This window comes from Betta splendens, chromosome 9 (genome assembly GCF_900634795.4).
Source record: "Betta splendens chromosome 9, fBetSpl5.4, whole genome shotgun sequence".
NCBI classification, from domain to species: Eukaryota; Metazoa; Chordata; class Actinopteri; order Anabantiformes; family Osphronemidae; genus Betta; species Betta splendens.
Window position 1 is genome coordinate 22,015,174 of NC_040889.2, and position 26,980 is coordinate 22,042,153.

The window sequence follows — 26,980 nt, forward strand, 5'->3', positions numbered from 1 at the left end:
ATACAGATGTTAAATAAAGAGAATTGTCAAATCAACCGATTTCTGGACAATCAAGGAAAAAATGTTCAAATACCTGTCAAGCACGCCAACACTAGGGTTTAGATGATTTGACCACTGCTTCACCTCTGGCTTGTGTAACATTAGATTAACAAACATGTGTCCAGCTATATTAGCCTGGCTGACGCCACTAGCTTAGTTGGTGCAGCCAGTAAACTTCTCGCATCCTGTGACGTAGGGAGTTCTCCATCTTACTCCACACATCCTCTTTGGTCGCCCCCCTCCGTTGACGTTCCTCCACACCGTTGGACGCGGCTCGTGCGCTGGGCTGTGCCGTGTTTTACACTTAGCTTGCTAGCCGTGTCATTTTTTCCTGTGGAGACGAAAGCTACACAGAACCATATCAGGTCAGTATCGGCCGCCGCTGAGGTCATATAGTTATTTCCGTGTGCGTACTTGTCCGTTTGCTGCTCTTGGACCGCGAAGGTGAGCGCTGTTGTTACGTGGAAGTTGTGCAGGTGGCGCATAGGTTAAGTTGAGCTGTTAGTTTAGCTAGCTAGCTAGACGAGCCTCCTGATCCGGATCACCGGCTGGCGGCATTGCTCGGGCCTCGCTGCTAATGTTACTTAGCAACTAATCAGGTCTGATTTATCGTGACAAGACTGGGATTTAATTAGTCTGAGGCGGTCTACGCTCTGCTCACAGCGGCTCTATTGGGCAAAGCTATATTGACAGGTGATCTAAGATGTAACACATTGTTGTGGCGACTCCCAACTTGTGGCAGCAGTGTGCCCTGCTGGAGCTCCGCTGACATTGCGGAGACTTTTGGACTTGGGATTTGACCTGGAGCGCTAAGACGACGACAGTTTTCACCCAATATTTACCCGCTACTTAGCAACTTAGCCGCTGGTTGGAGTATGTGGACTGTTGTACCTCATTATGAACGGACTATTATTGAACCAGAGCTATAGAAGTGGCTGATAGACAAATGGGCTGCCATGCTGTGTTTTACATGCTGCGGTCTCTCCAGATGTGCCACCTCATCGACAGCGTTCAATCCGTTAGCTTACGTTCGGGTTTAGGACGGGCTAACCCGCTAAGCAGACGCTGTAACACCACGGAATGAGCTGTAAACTTCATGGATGGTTTAATGACGTCAGCCGGCTGTTAGAGTGAAGAGTTGCTCATAAAAATGATTAGTTAAGCTTGTTTGTGTTGACTCGACTACTGCTGTGATCAGTTGAGGGAAATGAAAAGACCACCAACACCACCTAAATATTCTATTTGTCTGTCTTTTTGTATGGTAAGATTTTGACTTGTTAGTTATGTGTTGGTAGATTTCAGCCTGTAGGACTGGACATTTTAGAAACATTATCCATCCTTTTGTAAGTGTATTTAACTAGTTTATTTAGGTCCCAGTCATGTCTGAGAGTGGAGGTAGGTGTGGAACTAGCACACTCTGCTTTCTAAATGCTACTGGCTGTTGTCAATGCAGGTGGCTCCTTATTCACAGACACTGAGGCCACAGGATGCTTCTGGCCTTTGTGTCCTGTTTGTGCCTTTCTGCTCCTACGTTCATAATCATCCCAGCAGATGTTTCCTTTAAAAGGGAAGAACTAGAGTCGCTTGGGCCGTGTGATGACAGAAACAGTAGCGTAGAAGAGTGGAAGCAGAATCTGAGATCGAGAGGGTCGCCCATCACCTAAGGCTGTAGACTTTACACAAGTAAAACTGAACTAGCTGCCGACACATTTCAGAGGAATTGTTTGTACCACGGCTGCTCTGATATTGGTCTACTGAAGATGATGTGGAGTAAAAGTATGTTGACTTGTGTAACCAGTGAACAAACACTTAGGAGCTGGAAATAGCACTATTATGAAGCATGAAGGCAAATCTAGCTGACGTTTGTATCACAAGGCTTTTGTCAGCCTGATGTAGGTCATTTAAAATTTGTTTTCAGCTACTGGACAACAAGATGTCTTTGGTATAATATGTGTTAAAATCTGCATGTATTGTAAGTGTCACTGTACTGTTTATAAGCCTGGATCTTCTAAACGTCTGACATGGAAGTGTATTATGTCTACGTCAGTAGAGTAGAAAGCTAAATCATAGTTCCGTTTTTCACGGTGTCATATTTCATTTCATTCCCATTTCTTTAACAGAACAAAACCACATCAGAGACCAGTTATTACTTGGACTTGACTTGTTGTACCCACCCTTCGGGCCTTTCTGTCATCACACATTAGGGTAGTATTTGTAAAGCTTCGTATTTATGGGTGTTGAATTTTGTTTTTAAAATCACCAGTAGATTATTACCCTTAAACTTATGCAAAACATTGGCATTTGGATTTCTTCCTAGCTACAGATTAGTGAGAGAGGCAGTGCGGAAAGATTAACATTACTGCAGTGGGAAACTTTCCAGAATAAGTGGATCATATTCAGCTGACTGCATTAGCTCACCAATCAGCTGAAACATCCTCTGTTAATGCCTATTAGACAGTCACAGAAAAGGCTGGGCATTTTTTTACTATAACATCGTTCTGCTGTTTAACCACAGGGCCACATATCGACAGACCGAATCATTTATGTTATATTATGTTTACAATTGATTTTAAGCTGTTTATTGATGAATTCAGCAAGACATCAAAGTCATTTCTCCTACGACCTTTTGCACCTCATTAGCTGATAGGTGACCTGGGAGCATTTTTAGACTGTAATCGTTACCTTTCTTTCTAATGCTCCTGTTATTACTGGCACAGTTCTCATTTTACAGTTCCACATTCTGCTGGTCTCGATTTCCAGGTTCTTGTGTCTACTCCTCGTTTCAGTTCATTTTAGCTTAATGTTCAGATAATCTGGAGCGGCTGTATCGATCAGCAGGCATGTCTTGTCTTGTTTAATTTTTGCTAATGGTGTCTTCAGCCGTTGATGCGCTGTTTTGCTCTGACCTCCTCTTGACTTGAGAGCACTAATCCATATAATTCAGAGCCATAGTAGAGGGAAACTAGAACAGTGTTCAAACTAGGTCACGCCTGCTAAGGTCCATCATTCTTAATGTAGTGAGAAATCTCTCTGTGCGTGTTTGACAGTATTACTTCTTGGTTGTCTTGTTAACCCTACATACTTTAGCTCTTGAACTGTTTCAGGAATGTGAGGTGTGTGCTTGAGGCAGAGTCAGCTCTGTGAGAAACAAGCCTTGAACTCGTGTGGTTTGATAAATCGACTACACGCACAAACGGTAAAAACCTTTCTTGATACGATAGCGCCGAAGCAGTCACCGCCGAGCGAGCGGTTTAAACGGTACATTCAGGAAATCAGTTTATGCACCGAGGTAATCCGGCAAACAGGATAATCTCCTGCTGGTGGTGGTCATGTTCTGGCGATAATCCTGTTTTAGAGGAAAAAAAAATCTGCCAAACGGTTTAACGTGCCGCTTCATGCCAGAAGGATAGATTGATTGAGGGACTGCGTCTGTGCTCCACAGTTTGTGGTGGCAGTAAGGCAGCATGCGGATACGCTGGCCATGGACGGGGTATTTTTAGCAGTAAGTGTGACACGTTGTCTGCAGCGGAGCTTGTTGTCATAACAAAACCAAAGTGCCTCCATTATTCGAGCCTGTGCCTTCAAGGCATGTCTCTCTCTGTTGGCTGTACTGTTTGTGTTTGTTGTTTTTGAGTAAAGTCACTTTGGAGGTCTGAGAGTGGCCTTTACAGCACTGTTATAACCTAGAAGTCAACATATACTGTATAATGTAATATATGCTCATTTGCCAGTGGTGCAAACATTAAGTGAAGTATTTTTTCTCTTCAAACAGGGTCATCTGTAGGCATCACCTTTCCTCCCTCCTCCCTTTTCCTGTTTATATTTTTGTTGTCATTTTTTGTGTTTTTGTTTTTTTTTTCTCTTCAACTTTTTTTGTTTTGGACAACAACTTGCCCATATTTCACAGAGTTGCAACCGAACATTTTGATGGTTTGGAGTCAATCTCCACCCCCTGACTGACACAGAATAGTGGGTCTAACAGATCACAAGAAGAAACATGAGCACATCCAAGCCCAGTGGGATCAAAGGGCCCAGCAAGATAGGCAGGCCACCTGGGCCAGGGGCACCCAAGACCAACCCCACCACAGGTAAAGTCTCCTCACTTTTATTGTGTGTCCTCGTTCCATAGATATTAGGCACATGTGTTGTGCACTTTTAAGATTGAGCATAAACCCGTACAGACAGAGGTGGAGTAAACACTTCTTTCTTTTATTGAAGTGGCATCAAAGGTTACAGCAGCAGACAAATCAGCTCCAAGTGCCAGCGGAGGAGATGGTTCGAACCCAGAGGAAAACTTCGAGATTGGGGAGCGAGTGTGGGTGAATGGGAATAAGCCAGGGTATATACAGTTTTTGGGAGATACCCAGTTTGCACCAGGTCAGTGGGCAGGAATTGTTCTGGATGAACCTATCGGGAAGAATGACGGTTCGGTGGCAGGGGTGCGCTACTTCCAGTGTGAAGCCCTGCGAGGAATATTTACCCGTCCATCCAAGCTGTCTCGTACAGAGGGGGAAGCGAATGGAACGCAGACAGCGCCGCCGTCCCGCGCTGCGTCGCCCACTCCTTCAGTCGGCAACGTGGCCTCAAAAACGCCCGCCGCAAAACCAGCCTCTTCTACCACTGCAGCCAAGAAGGCCTCACCACCTGCATCGGCCACGCCACCCACGCCAGCTACACCAGCAGCAGCGCCCTCCAACCTCACACGCACCAACAGTGAATCTGTCTCCAACCTCTCAGAGTCTGGATCAGTGAAAAAGGGGGAACGGGAACTGAAGATAAACGACCGTGTGTTGGTAAAGTCACCTTATACAGATACAGAAGTCACATTATACACGAGAGTACACTCATGTGGACATAGGATATAAAAAATGTTCTCTTTCACTACATGTTTCCAGACTTCTACCTGTGAAATAGTGGCATGACTCATACTAACACCTTTAACTGCACTCATTATCTGTGTCTGATTTCATCTTTTTGAGCACCTTCCTTCCTTCCTTCCTCTTTGCACATGACCATTTTTCCTTTCCTCAGCCCAGAAACTACGTATCTCCATTATGTAAAGAGGAAGTGCATTGTCAATTGGGCTGTAGCAGTTATGTGCTTAATACCAAATTTAGTGTCATGCAAGCCATGCACATTAAAATACCATAATAAAAGAAGTTTAGATTTGCATGTTACACCTTGATGTCATTTTGTTCATAACTGGCACATTTGTTTCTGTTGCTCTTATTACTCTGGTTACTGGATTTATTGATAGGCAAAGCTGATTACTCTTGAGGCCTTTAAATGTTGGCTAATATTTTGACTTCCTCACAGGTTGGTGGTACAAAAGCAGGAGTGGTGCGTTTCCTTGGAGAAACAGATTTTGCCAAAGGCGAGTGGTGTGGTGTGGAACTGGACGAGCCTTTAGGAAAGAACGACGGAGCAGTAGCTGGAACAAGGTACAAAGGAAAATTGGATGTGTTAGCGAAATTGTTAGTTCCCCTTGTAAATCTTAAATAAAGCAGACACAATCAGTTGGGACCTTCTTCAGTATTTTATTTACACCAAAGTGTATAAGTGTATGTAAGTGTTTGATGATTAAATGCAGTATTTTTCCAACATTAAGAACTATGTAAGAGGTTGTCACTCGTGTGTACGCTAGAACTTCCATTTTCAAGATTGTATCGCCTTGTGTTTTTCTAGATATTTTCAGTGCCAACCCAAGTATGGTTTGTTTGCCCCGGTTCACAAAGTCACTCGCATTGGCTTTCCTTCTACAACGCCTGCCAAAGCGAAAACAACAGTACGAAAAGTAGTGGCCACACCATCAGGGTTGAAGAGAAGCCCTAGTGCCTCTTCCATCAGTACCATGAGCTCTGTGGCATCCTCCGTCAGTGCCAAGCCCAGTCGCACAGGCTTGGTGAGTCAGCAATAGGAGTATTAAGAAGTGTGTAGCGTATAGTAGTTCTGTGTTCTGCTTGCTCATCGCTGTGTCTGCTACTTTTTCATAGCTAACAGAGACATCATCGCGATATAATCGGAAGATTTCGGGCACCACAGCCCTGCAGGAGGCGTTGAAGGAGAAGCAACAGCATATTGAGCAGCTGATGGCTGAGAGGGACATGGAAAGAGCAGAAGTTGCCAAGGCCACAAGCCACGCTGGGGAGATGGAGCAAGAAATAAGCTTGCTCAGGGATGATCATGAGCAGGTTTTGTTTACTGCTATTATTAACTACATATAGTATTGTTAAAGAATCTTTTCATTTTTTGCAGCCTAAAATGTTTTTTTTTTTTTCAAATCTCTGACCTTGTTATTTAAGATGGAGGCCAAGATGGATCAGTTGCGTGCATTGGTAGAAGCTGCAGATAGAGACAAAGTTGAGCTTCTGAATCAGTTGGAGGAGGAGCGCAGGTAAGGATTCCCATAATCACGGTTAAGGTTTTAATTTAACAAATTTATACTAAACATGTATGGAAATGTTTTAGCTTTGTTGTTTCTGCATTCACATGGAACTAATCTGTCTCTTAATCATTTAGTTTGGAGGTTGTTGGGCTTCAGACTGATTCTTTTTCCCCATTAAACAGGAAGGTGGAGGACCTTCAGTTCCGTGTAGAGGAAGCTTGCATTACCAAAGGAGACCTAGAGGTAAAAATTATAACAGTTCCATACAGTGTAAACTCAATGATCACACACCTGTTTGGTCTAATTCAGTCCAACACAAATTTAGTGTTAATAGATTGTATCTGTTTGTTGTGCCTATTAGGGAGGAGAAAGAATCGTGTGATTCTATTGTGGGTAAAATGGACAGCTTTCACTTAAATAGCTTACTGTTAATTAACCATGTATTCTCTTCAATAAGACAGGCTCATTCCTGAAATAAGTCATTTTCCCATTTACATATATCATGACATGCAGAGTCTTGGATATTTAAACAAACATTGTTATTTACTTCACAGTGGTATGCAGGGGGCATCTCGGTTGCCCTGAAAACATCTGAGGTCGAAATAGAAGTTTAAAATTAGAGCAACAGGGTTAGAGTATTTCTTTGTCTTCTTTTTACATAAATCCACTAACAGCTTATGACTGACTCACAGCTGTGGATGAATTTAAAAACTTGCATGCTGCTTGAACAACAAAACAAACTGTACCAGCGGGCCCAACTCCAAAATGCTGTTTTGACTTTAAGCTGTTGAACGTATACTAATGTTGTGTTATAACCCTCAGTGCCTCCATGTTCAGAGATGTGACGTTATTACTTCTTCCTTCTCGTCTTTGTCTTTACTGTTGGTCCAGTGCTCAGCATGGAATCACTGGAAATGCTCCCTTGCCATTCCACTGCCCAGTCACAGACTTAAATACAGTCTGCTTACTACAGTCAAAGGGAAACAGCACTGAGCATCAAAATGAAAATGGAATCTTCATAGAAAGTTCTTTGTGCCAAGTCTTTACATGCATAGTTTACAGTCCCATCATGTATTTCTTAGTGTCATTTACACCTTCGTTCCTCACATACCTTTTGAATGTGGTATATCATTCAGACATGCAGTTTACAAACCGGTACGGTTAAGTTTTGGTTACAAATCCTGCATATGGTGGCCTGATGACTGGTGGTTTCCACTAATGACAGAGTGCAGACATTGGTCCTGTTACCAAAGAGAGAAAGCAGTGTGCTGATAACATATAAATTGAGTACACTGGGTCTAAATAAGGTGAAATGCAAATCAACGGATGCAGAAAGCTGTTCAGAAGTATCTGCAGATACAGTCTTATGTCCTGAATGACCTGATCAGTTGATTTTATCTTACAGTATAGACTGAAGTAGAGGGGTCAGGAAAAAGCCATCACTGCTTTCTCACCATGGTGTGGTAAAATCATGTTAATTGATTTACTTGCACCCCCCCCCCACACACACACACACACACACACATACTAAATTCTCTGTATATGGTAAAAGTGTGCTTTGTTTACCAGGTGTCAGTTTTGCACGGTTACTAAACTGCCACCGCCAACACACTTGTACTCAACCTACAGCCTTTTCCTTTGCTTTTTCAAACAATTCCTACATACAGCTGGTTATTTCACAGCATGGAGTCACTTCCCATTTTCGTTCGTCACCGCTGTGCCCGTACCTAATAACCCCATTCCCATCCCTGCAAATGCTCCTACACAAAGAGTGTCCCACCATCGTCCACCCCCTGTCGTCTCTCCTGTCCCCCTCCCGCTCTGTCTGTGTTGGGCTGGCATGTGATGGTGGCACTGGTGTGTTCTTTTCCTCTTCCCCTTGTTTACTAACAGACGCAGACCAGGCTGGAGCATGCCCACATTAAGGAGCTTGAACAGAGCCTGCTCTTTGAAAAGACCAAAGCTGAGAAACTCCAAAGAGAGTTAGAAGACACTAGGGTAATGAATTCTGTGCTGCTTAAAGAAACCCGAGGGCAGTGGCTGGGGGTAGTGGTCAAAATACTGCAGGGGGTACAGACGTATGCGGAGCTTTGCTGTTTATGAACATGTGGTGATTAAAACCTCTTTTTTTTTCTCTGCCTTAACATGAAAAGAACTCCTGCTTTGACAACAAACCTTTTTTTTTTAATTGCCTAAATCAGACTTTCAAATTCTGCATCACGTTAAATTTCTTTTTTTAGATGGAAAAACAATCATTTTTCTGCACATCCACTGATCGTATCACTGCTTAACCAGACAGACAAACGTCTCCCTTCTCCCCGGCTAATCATTCTCTCAGTTATCCTATGTTCTCCTTCCCTAGTCCTTTCCAGCATCCATTTGTCCTGTGTAACTGGTGGTACTGTGTTTTGCTAGTTTAAAATCAGTTCCACCTCCTAAATTATCCATCCTAGTGTTGCCCTAATATAAATCATATTGGTATTATTATTATTATTAGTAAGTATAAAGTTTTATAAGGATGACTCATTTCCACAGGTTCTCCTTTCACTATTAGTTTGTTAAAATGTCATTTTTTATATGTAATGTGTTTTAAATATGATTAAGTCCACGTAAAATATGATGGTCCTTTTAATGGATGTTTCTTATTAATTAAATTTGTGTTGTTCATTTAGATTTTTTTTTGGACAATATTAGCTAGACAATATCAGCTAGACAACCGGGGGAGGCATTAACACCTTCATTTTCAACAGTTTCAACATGATAGATTGTCTGTTACGTATTATTTTAGTTTACTAATTTTTGGGGTGTAGTTTTTAAATGTCATAGTTCAGCATTTTACAATAATAAACATTTTTAACTGCAAGACTTTTGCTTTTAAGGTTGCTACTGTGTCAGAAAGATCTCGTATTATGGAGCTTGAGAGGGACCTTTCACTACGAACAAGAGAGGTAGCTGACCTGAGGCTGCGTCTTGGGTCCCAGCAGGGCTCCGAGGACACAGAGTCGGCTCTTTCTCCTCTTCTGGAAGAAATCAACTCTGTGCGAGAAAAGTTGGCTTCTGAACAAACTAAGCACCAAGAAGAGCTTTCAAAATACAAGGAGCGATTAGAAGCTCAAGAAAAGAGCCAGGGTGAGGCAGTCGCCCAGCTTCAGGCGACATCTGTAAGGCTTTCAAGTGAAAATGAACAGCTGCAGATGCGTTTAAGCCAGGCTGAGAAGGAGAATGCCGACAGTGCTGAACAGTGGCGTTCGAAGTTGGAGTCAGCCAATGTTTCTCACCAGCAAGCAATGGACGATTTAAAAGTGTCGTTGAGTAAAGGCGCAGGTGCCCTGACAGAAGAGCTTGTAGAAACCAAAAGTGTCCTAGAGAGGCTGAAGTCGGAGCACAAGGTGTCTCTGGAGGAGGCTGATGCAAAACATGAAGTTGCTGCCAGAGCTTGGGCTCAAGAGTTACAGCTACTGAAGGCACAATTACTGTCTTTGATGGAAGACAAGATGCGACTGGAGGAGTCACTGCGGTCCAATGTTGAAAAAGCAGAGGAACAGCACCTTGTTGAAATGGAGGATGTTCTTGGAAAGCTCCATGCTGCTGAACTTAGGATAAAGGAGCTTGAGGAGAAAGATGTAACGTTGGGGCAACAGACCCAAGACAAGGACAGAGAAACCAAAGAACACATAGCAGAAATAGAGGCTTTACGTAGCCAAGCAGCACAAGGTAACCAGGAGGTCGTGACCCTGAAAAGTCAGTTAGAAAAGGTCCGCAGTCAAGCGAACAACCAGGGAGTCAAGGTGAGTTTTTATTCTCATTGGATACACTTTGTCATATTCATTCTTTGCTGTTTGCACCTTTTCTATTGCATTTTTATACGTGCCATAGATAAGTGAGTTGAGCTCTCAGTTGGAGGCCCAACAGCAGGAAGTCTTAACTTCACAGCAGAGCCTGACCACTGTAAAACAGGAAAAGGACACCCTGGAACAGGAGCTTGGAGAACTGGTGAGGCTCATGGATAGAATATTTTATTTCCCTTATCACAATGAACCACCAGGTGGTGATAACGTTGTGGCTATATTAACTTCTAAATTGTCTATGTATGAACTGTCATTTATGTTGTGACTAATCAATTGTAATTTCAATTGTATCTTAATACACGACTGATATGAAAAAACTACAAACACTTTTCTTGCAGAAACAAAAACTGGCTGAAAGCACAGAGGAAAAGGCAAAATCAGCAAAAACTATGCAAGGTGATCGTCTTAGTTTTTTTTTTTTCTCTTCTTGTTTATTTTTAATTTTAGACTTGACCCTTTAGCGTACAAAAGCTGTTAAGATCATCAGCTATTATGTTTGTTTTGCAGAAACACTTGAGAAACTCTGCAAGAAAGAAGAACAGTGCACATCTCTGAGCACAGAAGTAGAAAGTCTAAGGAGTCAGCTTGCTGGTGAGAACGTTTTAACAAGGAGAATTTTTTTATTATTGTTGTAGTACTTTCCTTCCTACTCGAATCAATGACTTATAATCTTTTAGACCCTATTAAAAATGCATTGTCTTTTAATTAGGGCTTGAGCGGAAGCTAGGAACAGCAGATGACAAGCTTGAACAGCTGTCCAAGGACAAAAGCAAGCTGGAAAACGATATTTCAGACATGATGAAGGCATCTGGCAATAATTCAGTACAGCTGACCAAAATGAACGAAGACCTTATACAGAAAGAAAGGTATGGAATTATTTTGTTCTCTTATTTCACTTTGACATGTTCAGTACTCCGATACATAGCTTATGAGTAACTCGTCACTAAACTGGCTTTTTTTATTTTGACACAGGCGACTTGAGGAGTTACAAAGTCAACTGGCTGAGGAGAAGGAGAAGGTGGCGCACTTGAATGAACAGCTCCAGAAGGAACAGTCACTAAAAGAACAGGAGCTTAAAGAGAACACACAAAACCATGAGTCCCAAACACGTAGCCTTCAGGAGAAGATTTCTACTTTGGTTAGTAGTGTAGAACAGTTCACACACGTTATGTTTGAGAATTCTATAATTCTATACACTGCATTGGAAAATTTAACATTTATTACACCCTGGTTTCCTTCAGCAACAAAGATGTCACCTTTTCTCGTTTTCTGAATTGTAGGAAGAGACTGTTAAAAAGGGTGAAACTCTAGTTGAGGAACTGAAGGTTTCTCAGGAGAAATCCCTCTCACAGGCCTTAGACGTTCATGTGAAGGAACGTGACAAGCTCCAGAATCAAGTTGAGAAGTTGCAGCAGGAGCTCTCCTCATCCAAGAACCAAACCCAGGAGCTGGAAAAACTGGTGTCTGAGCTGCAACCATTAAAAGAACAGGTTCAGGTATGGAATTACACACATGCACTTAACCTCACCACAGGAAACATTTTTAGCATTTAACATCAGTGACTATGTATAACACTAATGCAGGTTGTTCCTCCAAATAACGTTTTTTGGTCTAATTTATGTATTTGAAAGCTATATTTACTTGGTGCACTTTTTTAAAGCAATTTCTTCATCTGTTTTTCAAATTTACTATAATGATATTTGATCCTTTCATGTTGAACCTTTTCACTTTCTGATTTATTTTTTTTTGCTTTACTAGTTTGGAATAATTGATTGAAAAGAAAAAGTAACTTGAGGCTGCTGAAGTTGTAAAATTGTATGTTGATGAAGTGAAAATGTTCCACCTTGTTATGTTTTGGGGGATAACGCTGTGGTGTGATCTCTTGCCATTTTGATGCTTTTGCAGTTTAACCCTTTCAGTTGCATTTCACCTATGTTCATATCTGCTTGGTTTATTTTTGGATTCATATTGCTTTTTCCTGTGTATACATATCCCCATGCTTTTCTCCCCTTTCATCTTTATTTTTCCAGTGTCTTTCTGCTGAGCTTGACTCCTACAAACATGATGTTGATCATTTGTCGAAAGAGCTGGAAAAGCAGAGTCTAGATCTGGAAAAGCAATGTAAGGAAAATGAGAACAGTAAGGCTGAGAAAAACAAACTGGAGCAACAGCTTTTAGATGTGACAAGTAAACTCTCTGCCCTTGAGCTCAGTCACCATGATCTCTCAGTCAAGAACGAAGAACTGCTAACTTCCAGAGATAAGCTTTCAAAACATCAAGAGGAACTACTTGCTAACAGCAGGTGTTCAGATGAAGAAAATATTTTATTGCACAAGGAGCTGCAGATCATCAAAGAAAGTCTTCAGGAAATACAGACTGAGAACAAAAACCTGAAGCTTGCTAATGATGAATACCAGGTCCAAACGGAGAAGCTTCAAAGACAAAATGCAGAGAAGGATGACTTGCTTCTAAAACATCAGCAGGACATCCAACAAATTGAGGCTAGAAAGAGAAAGCTTCTTGACGATTATGAAAATGTCTGTCAAGACAGGAACCGGCTTGAAGAGGACCTCACCGAAAGCAGGTCAAAGTTCACTTGTGAGAAGGAGGATTTAATTTTAGAGAGAGATGCTGCAAGAAATGCTAAAAAATCTCTTGATGCTAAGAATGCTGAGTTGCAGGCAAAACTTAAATCCTTGAACTTGGAAAAAGAAGATCTTACAATGAAGAATAGCCAGTTGCAGGCCCTCACAGAGGCACTGACAAAAGAAAAAATGGAGATGTCCTCTGAAATCAATTCTGCTGTCCTGAATAAAAAGAGCCTTGAGGTAGCGAAGGAGGAGCTTCAGAATAAGCTCAGTGTTACAAAGAAAGAACTGGAGAGCTCTGTTCGTCAGTGTGAAGAACTTCGAGCCGCAAAAATCAGCTTAGCACAGATGCTAGAGGACTTCAAGACAAGCAGTGAGGTAACTGATTCTGAGAAGCTTCACCTTCTGCAGGAGAAAGAAGAATTACTTGCAATCCAAAGAAAGGTCTCGAATGAAAAGGAAGAACTCCTCAAAGAGACAGAAGAGTTAAAGGAGGAGCTTAAAGCCTTAGCAGATCAGCTGTCTCAGTCCAATAAGAAATATCAGGAAGCTTTATCATCTTTTGAGCAAGAGAAACAAGTGTTTCGTGTTCAAAGTTCTGAAAATGAGATGGCTCTACATAGTATCCGTAAGGAAAAAATGAGCTTGGATTCAACACTAGAACAGCAGAAAATGGATTATGAGTGTTTGTCAGGGGAGAAGGGAGAGCTGGAGGAGAAGTACACAAAAGCTGTATCGGAGAAGAACATGCTTTCTCTGGAGCGCGATAAGCTAGCTGGTGATATTCGGTCAGCTAGGGAGCAGTTGGATAGTTACTCCAGAGCTAATGCCGGCCTCATTCAAGAAAAGGCTGACTTAACAACAATGCTGGAGAAAATAAAGGACCAAAAAGAGGAGACTGAGGCAAAGATGACTTTTTTGAAACAAGAAAAGGTTGACTTAGAAAAAGAGTTGCAAAAACACAATACCAATATTGAAATTCTTCAGAAAGACAAGGGTGAGCTTATTCAGGAGTTGGGTAAAGTAAAAAAGGATTTTGAAAAGACCAATTTACAACTTGTTCAACAAGTGGACAACCTTAAAGCAGATAGTCAGCGTCTGCAATTGTTGCAGACTGAGGTTAACACAGAAGTGCAGTCCTTACAAAAAGAAAAAAAGAGGCTGTTACAGGAGATCCAGGAGTTAAAGAATCTGACTGAATCACTGTCACAGTTCAAGGGCCTGCTTGAGTCCAAACTACAGGATGAATCCAGTGAAAGAAATAAAGAGATCTCTAAGAATGATGCTCTGTCCAGACAAATTGAGGAGCTGCAGAAAACATTGTCCAAAGTTACAAAAGAAAATGAGGAGATGTCCTCTAATCTCCAGGATGCTGATGTGCATAGGAAATCTTTCCTAGTGGATAAGGAAGCATTGGAAACGAGGTTTAAACAGCAAGAACAAGAAATCGGTAATTTGAGAGAAGATAATGAACAGCTGCTGTCTAAGCTTGAGAAAACCAGCGTAGAGATGAGCCTCCTCACCACGGAGAAGGAGAACCTCTTGGCAGCACAGTGCAAGTTGGACCAGGACGTCGCTTCGCTCCACACCAAGCAGGACGATTGGCTCGCAGAACGATCACGGCTCCTTGAAGATGTGGAGAAGTTGCGAACTAGCCAGAAACATCTTGTGGTTGACATCCAGACCCTACAAATGGATAAACAGCGTTTGGAGGACAAATACCGGACCGCCGCTGCAGAGGTATCGGCCTCTGCCGTTGAAAAAGAGGAGATCTCCTCCAGCATCTCCAGCCTGACGGCTCAGAGAGATGCCCTGCAGGTGGAGAAAGACGAAGCCACACAGCAAGTCAGGCAGCTGGAGAGCCAACTAAAACATGCCATTTCTAAACAGCATGAGGTATTCCTCCTCCTGTAGTAATCACTGACACACGTCTTAGAGCGGCTGGGCCTATGTCACCTTGTCACTGCATGCTTGCTGGAGTTTCTCCCTGTTCCCCTTTTCTTTATTTTCATGTCTAGCTTTCATCCTTCATTCACTAACTGCTGTTGTATGTGTCACCTTTACCTCCCAGCCTTTTCCTGTGGGCTTATAATGCGATCTAACATCAGGTGAAAAGTAAATGGACTGTAATAGGCCTCACTCTATGAAGGTGCTCATCATATTTGATACGTAATTGTGTATTACCAGACTCCAGACACTGAAGCTTTAAAGTTGAATCAAAACATAAATAAAAAGGTTTTGGCCTTGTAATACTGCTAAATTTAACTTCAAAAAGAAATCATGAAAGTCCTGATTAAAAAAACTTTCAGAAAACCTTTCCTTAATGAAAACGAGGTTAATGCGTTATTGGTGTCCATTCTGAGGCCACAGGTTGTAGAGTATTAGAGAGTATATGTAAGTGTAATTTATGTTTCTAACTCAAGTTCTGTTTGTAACCGCACCAAAGATTGAATAATGGATTCCATAATTAGGAATGTTGATTAATTCAGCATGCAGTTAAATGTATTGTAACGGGCAAAATAAATTATTAATTTGTTAGAGCATTTTATTTTAATTTTACTAGAGTCAAAAATTGAACATCTTAATTAAAATACTTCTCATCTTAATTGAAATATTTATAATTCTGAATTGAGGCCATGGAGAGCTTGTCAACCACGTTTTTGAAAAATTCTTAGGCTACAGAGGTTTCTGCCAAGACTGCTGAGGCTCTTGAACAGCTGACAAAAGACAAAGCCAGTTTGATGAAAGAGAAGAACGACATCCAGTCCTTGGTGGATGAGCTCCAGCGATCCAAGCTGGAGGTTGAGATGCAGGTAGAACTTCAGTCTCTGCACAAAAAGTGCTAATGGCAGCTCTCTGTGGTGAATTAATTGTTTTTGTTACAATTGTTAAAGCTCGAAACATTGAAAAAGGAGAATTCCAAGTACCAGGAAGATCTGATTGTATCCAAAGAGCAGTTTGGCACTGAAACTGAAAAGACCAAGAGCCTGTGCCAGGAAATGTGAGTATATCATCAAGTTGAGCTTGATAATAGTTATATATTGTATGCAGTAAATCACGGCTTTGGCGATGAGGCTGTTTCAAACCTAATGTGGTGCTTTTTATTTTTATTTTATTGGTTGTGTTTGTTTAGTGACATGCTGAAAGACGCAGTGTCTGTGAAGTCACAGTCTCTGCAGATGCTGCAAGATGAGAACAAGAAGCTGACTCAGGAGCTCGATAACAATCAGAAAGGCCAAAGTGATGTTGTGAAGGTGCAGCTCTCTCCATTGTATTTACATACACCCACAAACATATTAACAGTGTGGTTTGGTTACTTATCTGACTGTATTTGCACTTTGACCTTTAGCTCAAGGATGAGCACTCAAAACTCAAAAAACAATTAGATGACTTGAAGCAAAGGTAAGATGATACACTTCCTTACATTGTTAGGTTTGTATTGTTTTATTCCAGAATCTAAATCCCATTGCCAGTATGTCGTGCATAAGGGAATTTAATTCTAATCTTTTCTCCCTAAGCCTGCCAAACAATGCCTTCAGGTACTCAGTGTGTTCAGTATTCAGTGTGATGTCCACCATTCCCATATACAAAATACGAATACATGCATGTAGGCTGATACACAAAAGCCAAGAGCGAAGCATCCGTTTCACCTCCTATTTACTACTATTTTTATGTCTGCTTTCACTTCATCGGGGGTTCTGTTTTACCATTGCTCTTAATTTATTATTTTTCTTCCTTATTAAAATACATTGGTGTTGGTTTGTTTGCCATTTTTCCATAATACCACACACAAGGTATTTGCAAGGTATGTCACCTTGAACATGTGTGTGTGTTTGTTTATCTGATAGTGAAAACACCTTGAAGGAGCAGCTGGAAAAGGAGAAGGCTGCCCTCCAACAGTCCATCCATAAAAACAGTGCCTTAATCTCAGAAAAGGACCAGCAGGTGGAAAGTCTTAGAAGTGAGGTAAGAAGCTGTCGCCATTCGCTGTCAGTTTGGGTGGCACAGAACAGAGGAATTGCTGAGCGTGCAAAAGTTGAGCACATGCAAGTCAACACCTGACACGTCACTGTTTCCTTGCTGTGGCACTTCCTCAGCACAACACCAGGCTTGATTTGATTTGATGTGATGTGATGTGATTTGATCAGTTTATTTCAAACATTCACATCACACATAAAAAGTATATTTACTCTGTTACATCCATATCATCATCACATACATACATACAACAATATCTTTATTATCTTATTACCATTATTTTACTCACATTAGTCTCATATACAGCCTAGCCTGTCCTCTCCTCATTACTGTACTTCATTAATATGTTTACAGGCCTGAACACAACATACCTATTAAAGGTCATGTAGACTAGACTATAGACTCTGCAGAGTGGTTTCTTGGACAACTGAGGCTAACAGGATGTTCTACGTCAAACTATTTTGGCCCGCTTTCGTTTTTAGTCTGCTTGAAAGGGATCCTACAACATGCCTAATGTCAGGGCCAAAAGCTTTTGTGGTTCTCGCAAACCAAGTGACATATTTTTTTTTTTTCAGACAGGTTTTGCTTTGAAATCAGTTTAATTTATGCAGAATGAATGAGTCCTTCATTTAAACATGGTTGTGTTGGTCTTGTTGCCATAACATTGCCTTTGCATTGAAAAAATGTCTGAGATTTGACCAATATTTGTTATTGTCTCCACAGCTGGCTGTACTGCATAGAGAGAGTATCTCAGTTAAGACGTTGCAGGGTACAATTGAGGCCTTAGAGAAGGAGAAGGTAAATCTACAAGCTCGTGTTCAGAGGCTGGAGAAGGACCTGGCTGCGGGTCCTGAAACAGTGAAGTCCTCAGGTAATGCAATTTCTAACTGGAGGCCACAGCTCTCATTTCTTGTAACCCTTGAAGGTTGAAGTAACTTCAAAAGGTAACGCTCTTTATTATTTATTTCTGTTTTTGTAATTTCCTGTAATCCTATTTCCAGGTGATGTGGTTCTTGACCAACTAAGGGAGGATAAGGAGACTGCAGAGAGTCAGGTGTGAGAAGTGTTGTTCATCTTCAATCATATCAAATCTTAGGCTTCTAGGGTTAGGGACTTCCCATGGAAGTTTTTGGTTTGACACTAGTTCATGTGCATCTGCATTTTAATAATATAAGTAGATTTCTCCAGTAGAATTAAGTTTGGTTTGTGTGACATGTTTACTAATCAGCTTTTCTGCAAGCGTACATGTCATGACAAAGGCTGCGACTGCCTGCAGACACTAGAGCAGCTTGATTGGGATCAAAAGGAAAAGGCAGGAAAAGGATAGCCTATGAATAATGGCACAGTAAAAACTTGTGTTGTCCAGTTGTATTTGATTAGTTTTTAATGCACTACATCTAGTTTTAAGAAAGGTGGTACTAACTTTTTGCACATGACTGTTTAGTGCATCAACCCACGTTCACTGTGACCCATGTAGCTGTAACAGTATAATGTTTTGCAGAGGTGAAACATATTGGCTGATTTGGAACTTTATTTTTGAAAAGCTCAATTAATGACACATGAATTCCAGGTTCATTCCCAGGTGATTGTGTGTCGCAGTGTCTCATCACCAGCCTCTGTTTTTAAAATGTTATACTGTGTTTTCTGTGTCAGTGATGACCTGACAGTTGTCTGACATTAGGTGGGTCCTAATTTGAATTTCATTTTTTTTCCTCCCCTTCTTCTTTTCTAAAATTCCAACTCCGCTACTCTTCTCTGTCTCTGATGTTGCCAATGCTACAACACCATCAGGCAGCGGTTTGTTAATGTTTTTCATCAGCTTCACTTGTGCATGTTTGTCTGTCACTCTCACTGTGGCTCGTATGTTTCGTCCAGTGGAACACATTATAGTTGGTGTCAAACTCACAAAGTTCCTTCAAAGAGAAAACAAGCTCGACTTCTCAATACCTTTAGATAAAGACTTTACTAAAATCCCCAGATTACATGGATTTTCATCACAGAAGAAGCATTAGATCTGATATTACGATTACTTGTAATTCATGAGACACAACTTAAGTGAGTATTTTATCTACTGACTCATTCCAAGCTTTGATCTTTTGCTTTGGCTGACAGCTCACAGTGGGGATGGACTGCCACAGTCTAGATTGTGTTAATTAGTAGGGAAATATAGTACTAAGTACAGCTACTGTTATCTGAACCTAGGCGTTGTGTTCAAACCTTAGTACAACACTTAATATTAAGTACCGGTAAATGTGGATCCCTTGCCTGTAGCAGCAGCAGTCATGATACCGTTGTAATTTTCCTTTACAGATTGAGTTCCTGAATTCAGTCATTGTTGACCTCCAGAGGAAGAATCAGGACCTCAAGGACAAGCTGGAGAAAATGGCAGCTGCTGCTCTAAATGGGAATAATCCAAATGAACTGGATAATTACGATGGGTAAGTGCCACTTATGTCATGTTTTCTTTTTAAATAACACCATCAGTCACAAGTCAGTCATACCTAGAGCTACTTAATTTTCTCTGCAGTCATGAAGAAGAACCCACGAAGAAGAAACCTCCCCCAAGGCTGTTCTGCGACATCTGTGACTGCTTTGATCTTCATGACACAGAGGACTGTCCCACACAGATGCAGATGCCTGATTCCCCTCCACACACCACCTACCACGGTAACAAGGCCGAGGAACGACCTTACTGCGACATCTGTGAGGTGTTCGGCCACTGGACCGACGCTTGTAATGATGACCAGACCTTTTAAAAGCCTTTTTAACCCTTGTTCGCACAATCACTATATTTGCACATCATGTTAAAATATGCGGTGATTTTCGGGGCTTAGTTTGTGTGTGTGCGTGTGTGTGCGTGTGTGTGCGTGTGTGTGCGTGTGTGTGCGTGTGTGCTTGTTTTTGCCAAGCGTCCTTACTGTCCATGCCCACCCTCAAGCGCTCTTAGAGGGAAACGCTCTCCTCAGAATCTCTGTCCAGAAAAATAAAATACAGCAGTTAAGACTTTGTAATTGCTTCTGATTTTGGGAAGATGAATGTTTTATCCTCTTTTCTTTTTTTGTGAGCGAAGGGATAAGTTAAGTGGAAGTATCATTGTGGGAGAAGTAATAGTATTGTTCATGTCATTTAATTTATCAATATCCTAATACTGTTTGCACAGGTTGTTGGGGGTTACAGAGATAATATAGTGTAACACAAGGTGTGTATTTGGAACTGTAAATGACTTGATTGATAAACGTTTGTGCAGAAACTGGTGAGCTATAGTTTATTTTTTTATGCCTGGAAATACTATGTACTTTGATAGCGTTTGATTTGCTCACGCCTGCCAGGGCTGGAGCAGCTACGAGGATCGACTCACAGACACGTTGACTTTAACGGGGACTTTTTTCTAGTTTTCTGGAAGCGAGTGTGGGCTGATAAGTAGAGGTAAAGCACTTCACGCTTACTGTGAGGGCTCCGTTCCAGTCAAATGGCCTTTCCAAAAAGTTTGTTTGCATTTAAAAAGAGGATTTCTGTATGAAATAATGATACTTTGAGATTTCTTTAAAATGTTTTGAATATATGTATAAAAATAAATAAACTTTATGTATAAAGTAAAACCTGTGATTGTTCATTTAATCCACTGTGTCTGATGGAAGCACATCTTCCCAGGTGTTCAGTTTGATGCCATGTGGTGGACCTAGTCTGTGTTTAGTCAGTTTTATTTAGGTTTACTTCATACTGGGTGAGATGGTTTATTCCTTGATGCATTTAGCAGAACACGTTTTGGGTAAATACTGGTTGGTAACAGACAAGGGTCTAAAGTGTACACGCACGCATACAGTATACAGCACACAGAGGGGCCCCGTGCTACTGGTGCAGGTGTGTTGGAGCTCCAGGCTGCCACCTCTGCAGTTCTACGCTGAACTCCACAGTCGGCGGCTCCACTGGCACAGACGTGGAGCTGTCTGTGAGGACGTCCATCTCGTGGGCCTTCCTTTCCTTCCCTGTACCAACAAGGCACAACAGCATCTATGAGCTGAGCAGCCTGAAAATAAAAACGAGCCAGTGCAGGTTTCCTAAATATTCCAACAATTTTCTGATGAACCTTTTGAAGATGTCGCTGTCCTCTGTCCCGCGCCTTTGCCTCTGCCTAACTTCAGTTCCTTGTCCTCCTCTTCTTTGATTTTCTTTCCCAGATCCTGAAGTTGATCCCACATGTAAAAGAATCTTTGACCATTAATCATGCTGTCCACTCTGTCCTCAGACGTCTGGACCTTCTGGTTTAAGGGATGATTCTCATGTCTTGAACTGACCAGCTGATAATCCGCCGGCCAGTGACACGTGTGTCTGGCATCTGAACTTGCCTTTTTAAGCATCTGCGTAGCTTGCGCCTCAAACCCTTTGTGCAAGGCACCAAGGTCGCAGACGACGCTGACCTTTTGTCCTCCTCTGAGCAGGCTTTGCAGGGGCACGTGCACAGAGCCGAGGGTTCTGTTGACGGGGGCATCCTGGACCAGCTCTGGTGCAGATTTCTTCTTTTTGTCTTTTGACTTGTCTTTGGCAGAATCGGATTTGATTGAGGACTGAGGACGACGCCAGAGAAAAAGAACAAGAAAAGGTTTTCTAATCTGATCTAATGTCTAATGCATGTTGTTCAGTAGGAACAAAATGAATAAGCTCACATCTTTGCCTTTGCTGCCTTTCTTTTCTTCTGGAGCTACAGGCCATGACACGACCTAAAACACCAAACACCATGTACACTGTAAGACACAGTGTTTGTGTGTTCAACCCCTTCAACCCTCGCGCTCTGCACCTTTTCCTCTTCTATAGAAAGACGAACACCTTGATTGAAGAACCTCTTCAATGCTCCTAGATCGCTAACGGTGTACGTTTGTGTGTCACTGAAGTCCATGCACGTGGACCACGGCAGCTTCGACGTGCTGTGTCTCGACACTGGAGAGAAACAAATGAGCAACAAACACAGCTTCACACACAGAAATGAGAAGAAATTCCAGCCTTCGGCAAATCAGATTGGGCCAGACATGAATAAATGAATACAAACCACAGATCTAGTAGTAAGTTATGGAAACTGACCCATAAACCGCTCAATTTATTATCAGTCTACTCATGCTCTGACGCCAGTTCCCTGTGGGTGTTTGAATTCCACAGAAACTGATAAAGGTTTGTAAATGAAACCCCTACGTTACAGAACCTCACTGAATCTTCTATCAACGCTGTTCAATCAGTCAGCGTTAATACCGCGAGCGGCGTTCCAGAGGTTTTCCTCTGACGCTCTGGACGTTCCACTCTTACGTTTGTTGTTGTCCGACTGCAGGTCGGCGTCGCTGCCGTCGCCACGCGTCGCAGCTGGAGTTATGACTTCCGGCTCCCTGTCATCTGTCTGGCAAAACAAAACAAGCCCGATGCTTCACTAAATCTTGAACTAAATCTATTGTAAGATATCAGAACATATAACAAAAAAATCTATATGATCATGAAACGTGAGTGTGAAAAGCTATGGTGCTAGAATGCGTGTGAGTGGGATACGTCACCAGGTCGATCGGTGTTTGATGACTCAGGAACTCATATGAGACAGAGAAGCTGTAGGCGACAACAGGGAGGTCAGGAGAGTCCTTATCCGCGCTCGTCTGTGGGTCTGGAATTCCTCTCATCCTTCCCACACTCACTTTAACGGACGCCTGGTCCACTATCAAACCTGGGAAGAGCATCCTGTTATTATGAACTGCTCCGCCTCCGCCTGTGAAGCAGTCTACAGGCTCACCGGTGGTGTCAGCCAGACCCCCGAAGCCACGGCGCTCCTCGGCGCCGATCCAGGACGCGTCCAGGCAGGAGAGCCGCGGGAGGCTGTCCACAGCCAGGCCCGGGTAGGAGGACGCGAGCGTGAAGGGGTTTCCCATCAGCACCAGGGTCCTGAGGCGTGGGAGTGTGCGCAGGGCCTCCAGCAGGGTCCGCTGGTCCTGGAACTCACAGTCGCTGAGGTCCAGACACACCAGCTGAGGCCTGATGTGACAGAGATCAGAGACACGGACCTGAAATTCTGATATTTAGAGTTCTGATGAAGTCCCATTCACCCCAGAGGTTCTGTATAAAACCTGTTCTGCTCCTCCAACTGTTAATGCTGACAGTTCTGTACAAATTTAATGCGACAGACGTAGCTTTGTTTACTGCAGCATACTGCGACATATAAGTTGATTAAATACCCCAAATAATGACAAACTATGAGAGTGGGTGCACAATGTAAAACCGAGATGTGAATTCCATGCGTTTAAATAAAACCGCATTAAGAGGATGTGGTTTGCTGAGGTGGGATCAAAACGCTCTCTGAAGTTGTCATTGTATCGTCATCTGCCAGTGTTTCCTCCACATGTGTCACTAGAAGAAATCACACACGCCGCCATCAAATCAGTACACGTGGTAAACCAGTAGTTCTGCAAAGGCAACGTTAAACAGTGATTGATGCGACGCGCCGGGCGTTTAACACGAGCGCTGCATGTGTTTGACCTGGTTTTGGTTTACCTCCTCAGAACCCAGCTGACTTCCTGTGTGTGCACAGACTAACCAGTGTCTTCCTGTAAGACGAGCGGCGTCTTGGTGGGAACCCAGGCCATTGGAGCCCAGGCCGAGGTGCAGCAGGCGGGGGGGCGGGCGGGTGGTAAGGGCGCGCAGGGAGGACAGGTGGTTGGCGCTGACTTCCAGGATCTTTGAAAGAAGCACGGTGACAGAACAGAGAGTGGGAGCTCGATACCAGCACTATGATGACGTAGCAGTGTGTGTGTGTGTGTGTGTGTGTGTGTGTGTGTGTGTGTGTGTGTGTGTGTGTGTGTTGCATCACTGGACCAGTGATGTCACAGCAGGTGATTCATATTCGGTTGATGATGGAAAAGCCAGAAATCACCTTTGAATGAATCATGCTGAAAGTTCCTTTGACCCAAAGAACGGATCAGAGAGAAGCTCGACGTGTGCGTTCCTCACCTTTAAGGTGTTTGGAAGATTCTCCACAGGGATTTCTGGAATTTTGTTCACACTCAGCACGAGTTCCTCCAGCTGGGAGAACTTCAACAGGCCACTGTCGATGGCGGTCACCTGAAGGCAACACGCAAGAATCGACAAGACTCATTTCCTTACGTTCGCGTGAGCATTTCAAATCCTGTGAAAGCGAGATCACTCACGCCCTTGTCCACGATGCGAAGCGTGGTAAAGTACGTGTAAATGAAGTCGGGCTGCAGGGGTTCTGGTGTGAGCACCGCCAGCCGCCTCAGGCCCGGAACCTGCCGGCTCCACGACCCGTCGTGGCTCCACGGGGAGCGGGGGCAGCTCAGCAGGTCCAGGAGGGCGTCGGTCCCATTCGCTTTCTCCGCACTGTCTTCGCTCTTCCTCTGGGGAAAAGTGGACTGTTTCACCTCACTGAGCATTATTATATCCCAACCTACTAAACATTGCACTCACACACTCATTGCTCGCTCGTCCACAAGGGAAGTCACTCAGACACAGGCGGCGGATCCTCTTCTCTATCACAGCAGAGAGTTTCTTCGAGTCCATACCTGCAGGCAGCACTAGCTACACGCGGCGTCCATATTTCCCACCTGTGCGGTCAGGGTGTCGGCAACCGTTCTCTGGTGTTTGTTTACAATTGGTCTGGTTACCAGGCAACCGCCAGGCTCATTGCGTGGAGCCAGGACGTCAGAGTCCGTGGGAGAAGCAGTTGAACCCATAACTTCTGCTCACTGTTGAAGGAATCATAAATAATTTGCTGAAATCCCGAAAAGAGAGAAGATTTGCAGCTGCAATAATAATTGCTAAGGTCTGATTGTCAAATGGTATCATTAAACATCCTGAAGAAATTTGAGTTTTGTATGTTTATCAGGGCTGAGTGGCTGTTCCGTCATTATTACTAAAGTCAAACCACAACACAAACTGTCTTAAGGAAACAGATAAATGGGTTTTCATCTGTTATTGAGGTTGTTATTAATTGCAAAACTAATCAAGAAGCGTTAGCGTATCAGGAGCGGGCATCTGGTGCCGCTCAGTGTGTCTGTGAAGGCATCGGTTCCAGGTAAATTCGAACACAGACAGAGTGAACTGCTCTCTTTCCCTCGGCCGATAAGCATCGCGCGTCTCACAGAAGCCTGTGCCACTTGCATCTCGTTCCCACATTAAAACCTCTGTGGTGACAGTGCCCCACAATTGCAAAATAGAAACAATTCAGAGGAGATTTTTTTATATGATAGTGACACAAATGGCGTCATTCACTGACTGGCATGTAGCAGCAACCAAAAAAAAATCCCATGTTTCAGAATATAAGCAGAGCGTGTGCCAGTTTAGGAACATTCGCTCTGCAACGTTCACCAAACCACAGCATGTCGCTGGGCGGAGGTAAGCTAATGCTGCTCTGGGTTCACGGGCTCGGGCGCTCACCCTAACTCTTCCTCTGGGCTAAAACGCTGAAGGCCTTTTTGGCCGCGCTGCTGAGACACTTGTTGTTATTGCCTGTGTGATGCTGCTGTGCCCACGCGGCCGGAGGCTTCCGGTTGCATCGCTATGCAGACGATAGCGTCATGTTCTGTGTGCGCGTCCTCTTCCAGAGCTCCTGTGGTACTGGCTGGTGATGGCGCCGCTCTCCCTCGCGGGCTCCCGGGCCGCCGGCGCGTTCAAGGTGCTGGGGGACCCGGTGTTCGATTCGCCCCTGTGTAATCTGCTGATGGCAGAACGGGCTTATGTAAGTACCCGCCTCGTTTGTGACGCCAACATCTGGAGTGGCTCACTTTCCATTGTGATGCTTTCTTCACTGTGGGTGGAACCATGTCCTGAACAATGCTAAAACCACAGGTTCTCAATTCTTTCTCAAGTAGTGTTTGCTTGTTTCATAGAGTGCTCTGCCTAATTTGTGGTGGTTTGGTTTTGAAGTGAACTTCCCCTTTAAGACATAAGACATTTGACTGTTACTTTCTCTCTAGGTCGAATGTATGTTTGACGACAGTCTGCCGAAGGAATTCAACACAAACACATCAAAGCCCTTCTGGGGAATAACTCTGCCCAGTGAAAACAGCTCTGCGGAGGTTCTGACCTTCGTCAGCACCATCGTGGACTGCCTTGACGGGGCGGTGCCGGGCCTCGTCAGGAACCTCACCCAGCCGCACTGTCGGCCGCACATCCTGCGTAACATCACTACGTTCAACGAAGAGCTGAAGGAGATCCGGTGGCTGTACGGAGAGCACCACGGCCCCGCGGTCCCGGCTCAGTGCCCCAAACAGGTCACGGCCTGCTCCGGCTTCTGCCTGAAGCGGAACGGCCTCAGAATCCTCCACTACGCCAGGCGCTGGGTGGAGATGTTTGCATCCTGCGGCGAGCTGTCGTGACTTCAGCTGCTCAGAGGAGGGTTTGGAGCTTGCTGCTTTTGACTATGAGACAGTGGGGATGTGAACGAGCAGCAAAGGTCCCGATCTGGACCTGAAACCAGGAGCCAGCGTGTGGGACACATGTAGAGCCTGTGTTTTATATTTATTTAATACTTTATTTATTTTGTATTTATATATTTATTTTCGACTGCCTCGTTTGAGGCTCTGTGCATCCCCGAATCATTGGTGGGTATTTATTTATTTATATGTATGTATCTGTATTTAAATACTAGTATTAAAGACCCTGCAGACTTTATTTATTTAACAATCTCTATTGTGTTTTCATACAGTATTTGCGTAAAGGCATCATGTGCAAGTGGGCAAAACTAAAGTGATACATTCTGCTAATAAACGATATGTTAGGTTACGTTCTCATCCACATCACACAAAGACCTTTCGTCAACACACCAGTTAAATAATTACATTTTATAAATCATAAATTAGAAACAATATTGTGAATACATGCAAATGTAAATATTTGCTTCACGACGTTTTTTTTTTACCCCTTTAACCTTTGACACTGTGCTAAAAAAAGTAATTTTTGTTCAAAATAAAACATTAAGATCTTTGTGTTTCTAAAGTATTCAGTCGATTGTCTTAGAATGTGTCTGGTACTTGAATGGGGTTGAACACAGCCTAACAGAAACAGGCCCAAACCCAAATACAGGCGTGAAACGCTTATCAAGGTTTAAAGCAGAAAATAGTAAACTACGTCTCATCAGACACTTAACCCCCTTCCCTTCC

General features: G+C 43.1%; 2 protein-coding genes across 8 annotated transcripts; one reads left to right on the forward strand and one right to left on the reverse strand.

Annotated features, from left to right (window-relative positions):
* Window positions 1-264: 264 nt before the first annotated feature.
* On the forward strand, window positions 265-20,437 carry clip1a (CAP-GLY domain containing linker protein 1a). Of its 6 annotated transcripts, none has more exons than XM_029162158.3 (27): window positions 265-404; window positions 3,812-4,127; window positions 4,258-4,832; window positions 5,356-5,480; window positions 5,725-5,941; window positions 6,033-6,230; window positions 6,342-6,433; window positions 6,607-6,667; window positions 8,318-8,422; window positions 9,304-10,212; window positions 10,301-10,417; window positions 10,611-10,668; window positions 10,780-10,863; window positions 10,982-11,138; window positions 11,245-11,410; window positions 11,553-11,768; window positions 12,303-14,756; window positions 15,536-15,673; window positions 15,755-15,861; window positions 15,994-16,114; window positions 16,210-16,262; window positions 16,379-16,399; window positions 16,709-16,826; window positions 17,562-17,709; window positions 17,840-17,892; window positions 19,149-19,276; window positions 19,366-20,437. In XM_029162158.3, exons 2-27 carry the CDS (start codon window positions 4,037-4,039, stop codon window positions 19,592-19,594), a joined length of 6,741 nt encoding a protein of 2,246 aa, XP_029017991.1. In that variant the 5' UTR covers window positions 265-404; window positions 3,812-4,036; the 3' UTR covers window positions 19,595-20,437. The 6 variants fall into 6 exon arrangements, with proteins under 6 accessions (XP_029017991.1, XP_055367630.1, XP_055367632.1 ...); XM_055511654.1 differs by lacking the exon at window positions 265-404 and adding an exon at window positions 2,634-3,235; XM_055511653.1 differs by lacking the exon at window positions 265-404 and adding an exon at window positions 3,373-3,541.
* Window positions 20,438-20,558: 121 nt separating this feature from the next.
* On the reverse strand, window positions 20,559-24,480 carry LOC114862420 (leucine-rich repeat-containing protein 43-like). 2 transcript variants are annotated; one of them, XM_029162700.3, is made up of 12 exons: window positions 24,288-24,480; window positions 24,011-24,217; window positions 23,814-23,924; window positions 23,401-23,540; window positions 22,603-22,841; window positions 22,373-22,536; window positions 22,134-22,221; window positions 21,634-21,773; window positions 21,503-21,556; window positions 21,185-21,403; window positions 20,926-21,019; window positions 20,559-20,824 (listed from the first exon to the last, which is right to left on the reverse strand). In XM_029162700.3, the coding sequence occupies exons 1-12, from the start codon at window positions 24,378-24,380 to the stop codon at window positions 20,688-20,690; spliced, it is 1,686 nt and encodes a 561-aa protein (XP_029018533.1). In that variant the 5' UTR covers window positions 24,381-24,480; the 3' UTR covers window positions 20,559-20,687. The 2 variants fall into 2 exon arrangements, with proteins under 2 accessions (XP_029018533.1, XP_029018535.1); XM_029162702.3 differs by lacking the exon at window positions 21,503-21,556.
* Window positions 24,481-26,980: the final 2,500 nt, after the last annotated feature.

Bases quoted from the DNA above. Each gene is read 5' to 3' on its own strand.
- clip1a (XM_029162158.3), top strand. From the start codon at position 4,037: ATGAGCACATCCAAGCCCAGTGGGATCAAAGGGCCCAGCAAGATAGGC. The intron at 4,833-5,355 runs GTAAAGTCACCT...ACTTCCTCACAG, and splicing joins AGATAAACGACCGTGTGTTG to GTTGGTGGTACAAAAGCAGG. The intron at 14,757-15,535 runs GTATTCCTCCTC...AAAAATTCTTAG, and splicing joins CCATTTCTAAACAGCATGAG to GCTACAGAGGTTTCTGCCAA.
- LOC114862420 (XM_029162700.3), bottom strand. From the start codon at position 24,380: ATGGACTCGAAGAAACTCTCTGCTGTGATAGAGAAGAGGATCCGCCGC. The intron at 21,557-21,633 runs GTGCAGAGCGCG...TTGGTGTTTTAG, and splicing joins TTTCTATAGAAGAGGAAAAG to GTCGTGTCATGGCCTGTAGC. The intron at 20,825-20,925 runs GTTCATCAGAAA...TTGTTGGTACAG, and splicing joins GACAGCGACATCTTCAAAAG to GGAAGGAAAGGAAGGCCCAC.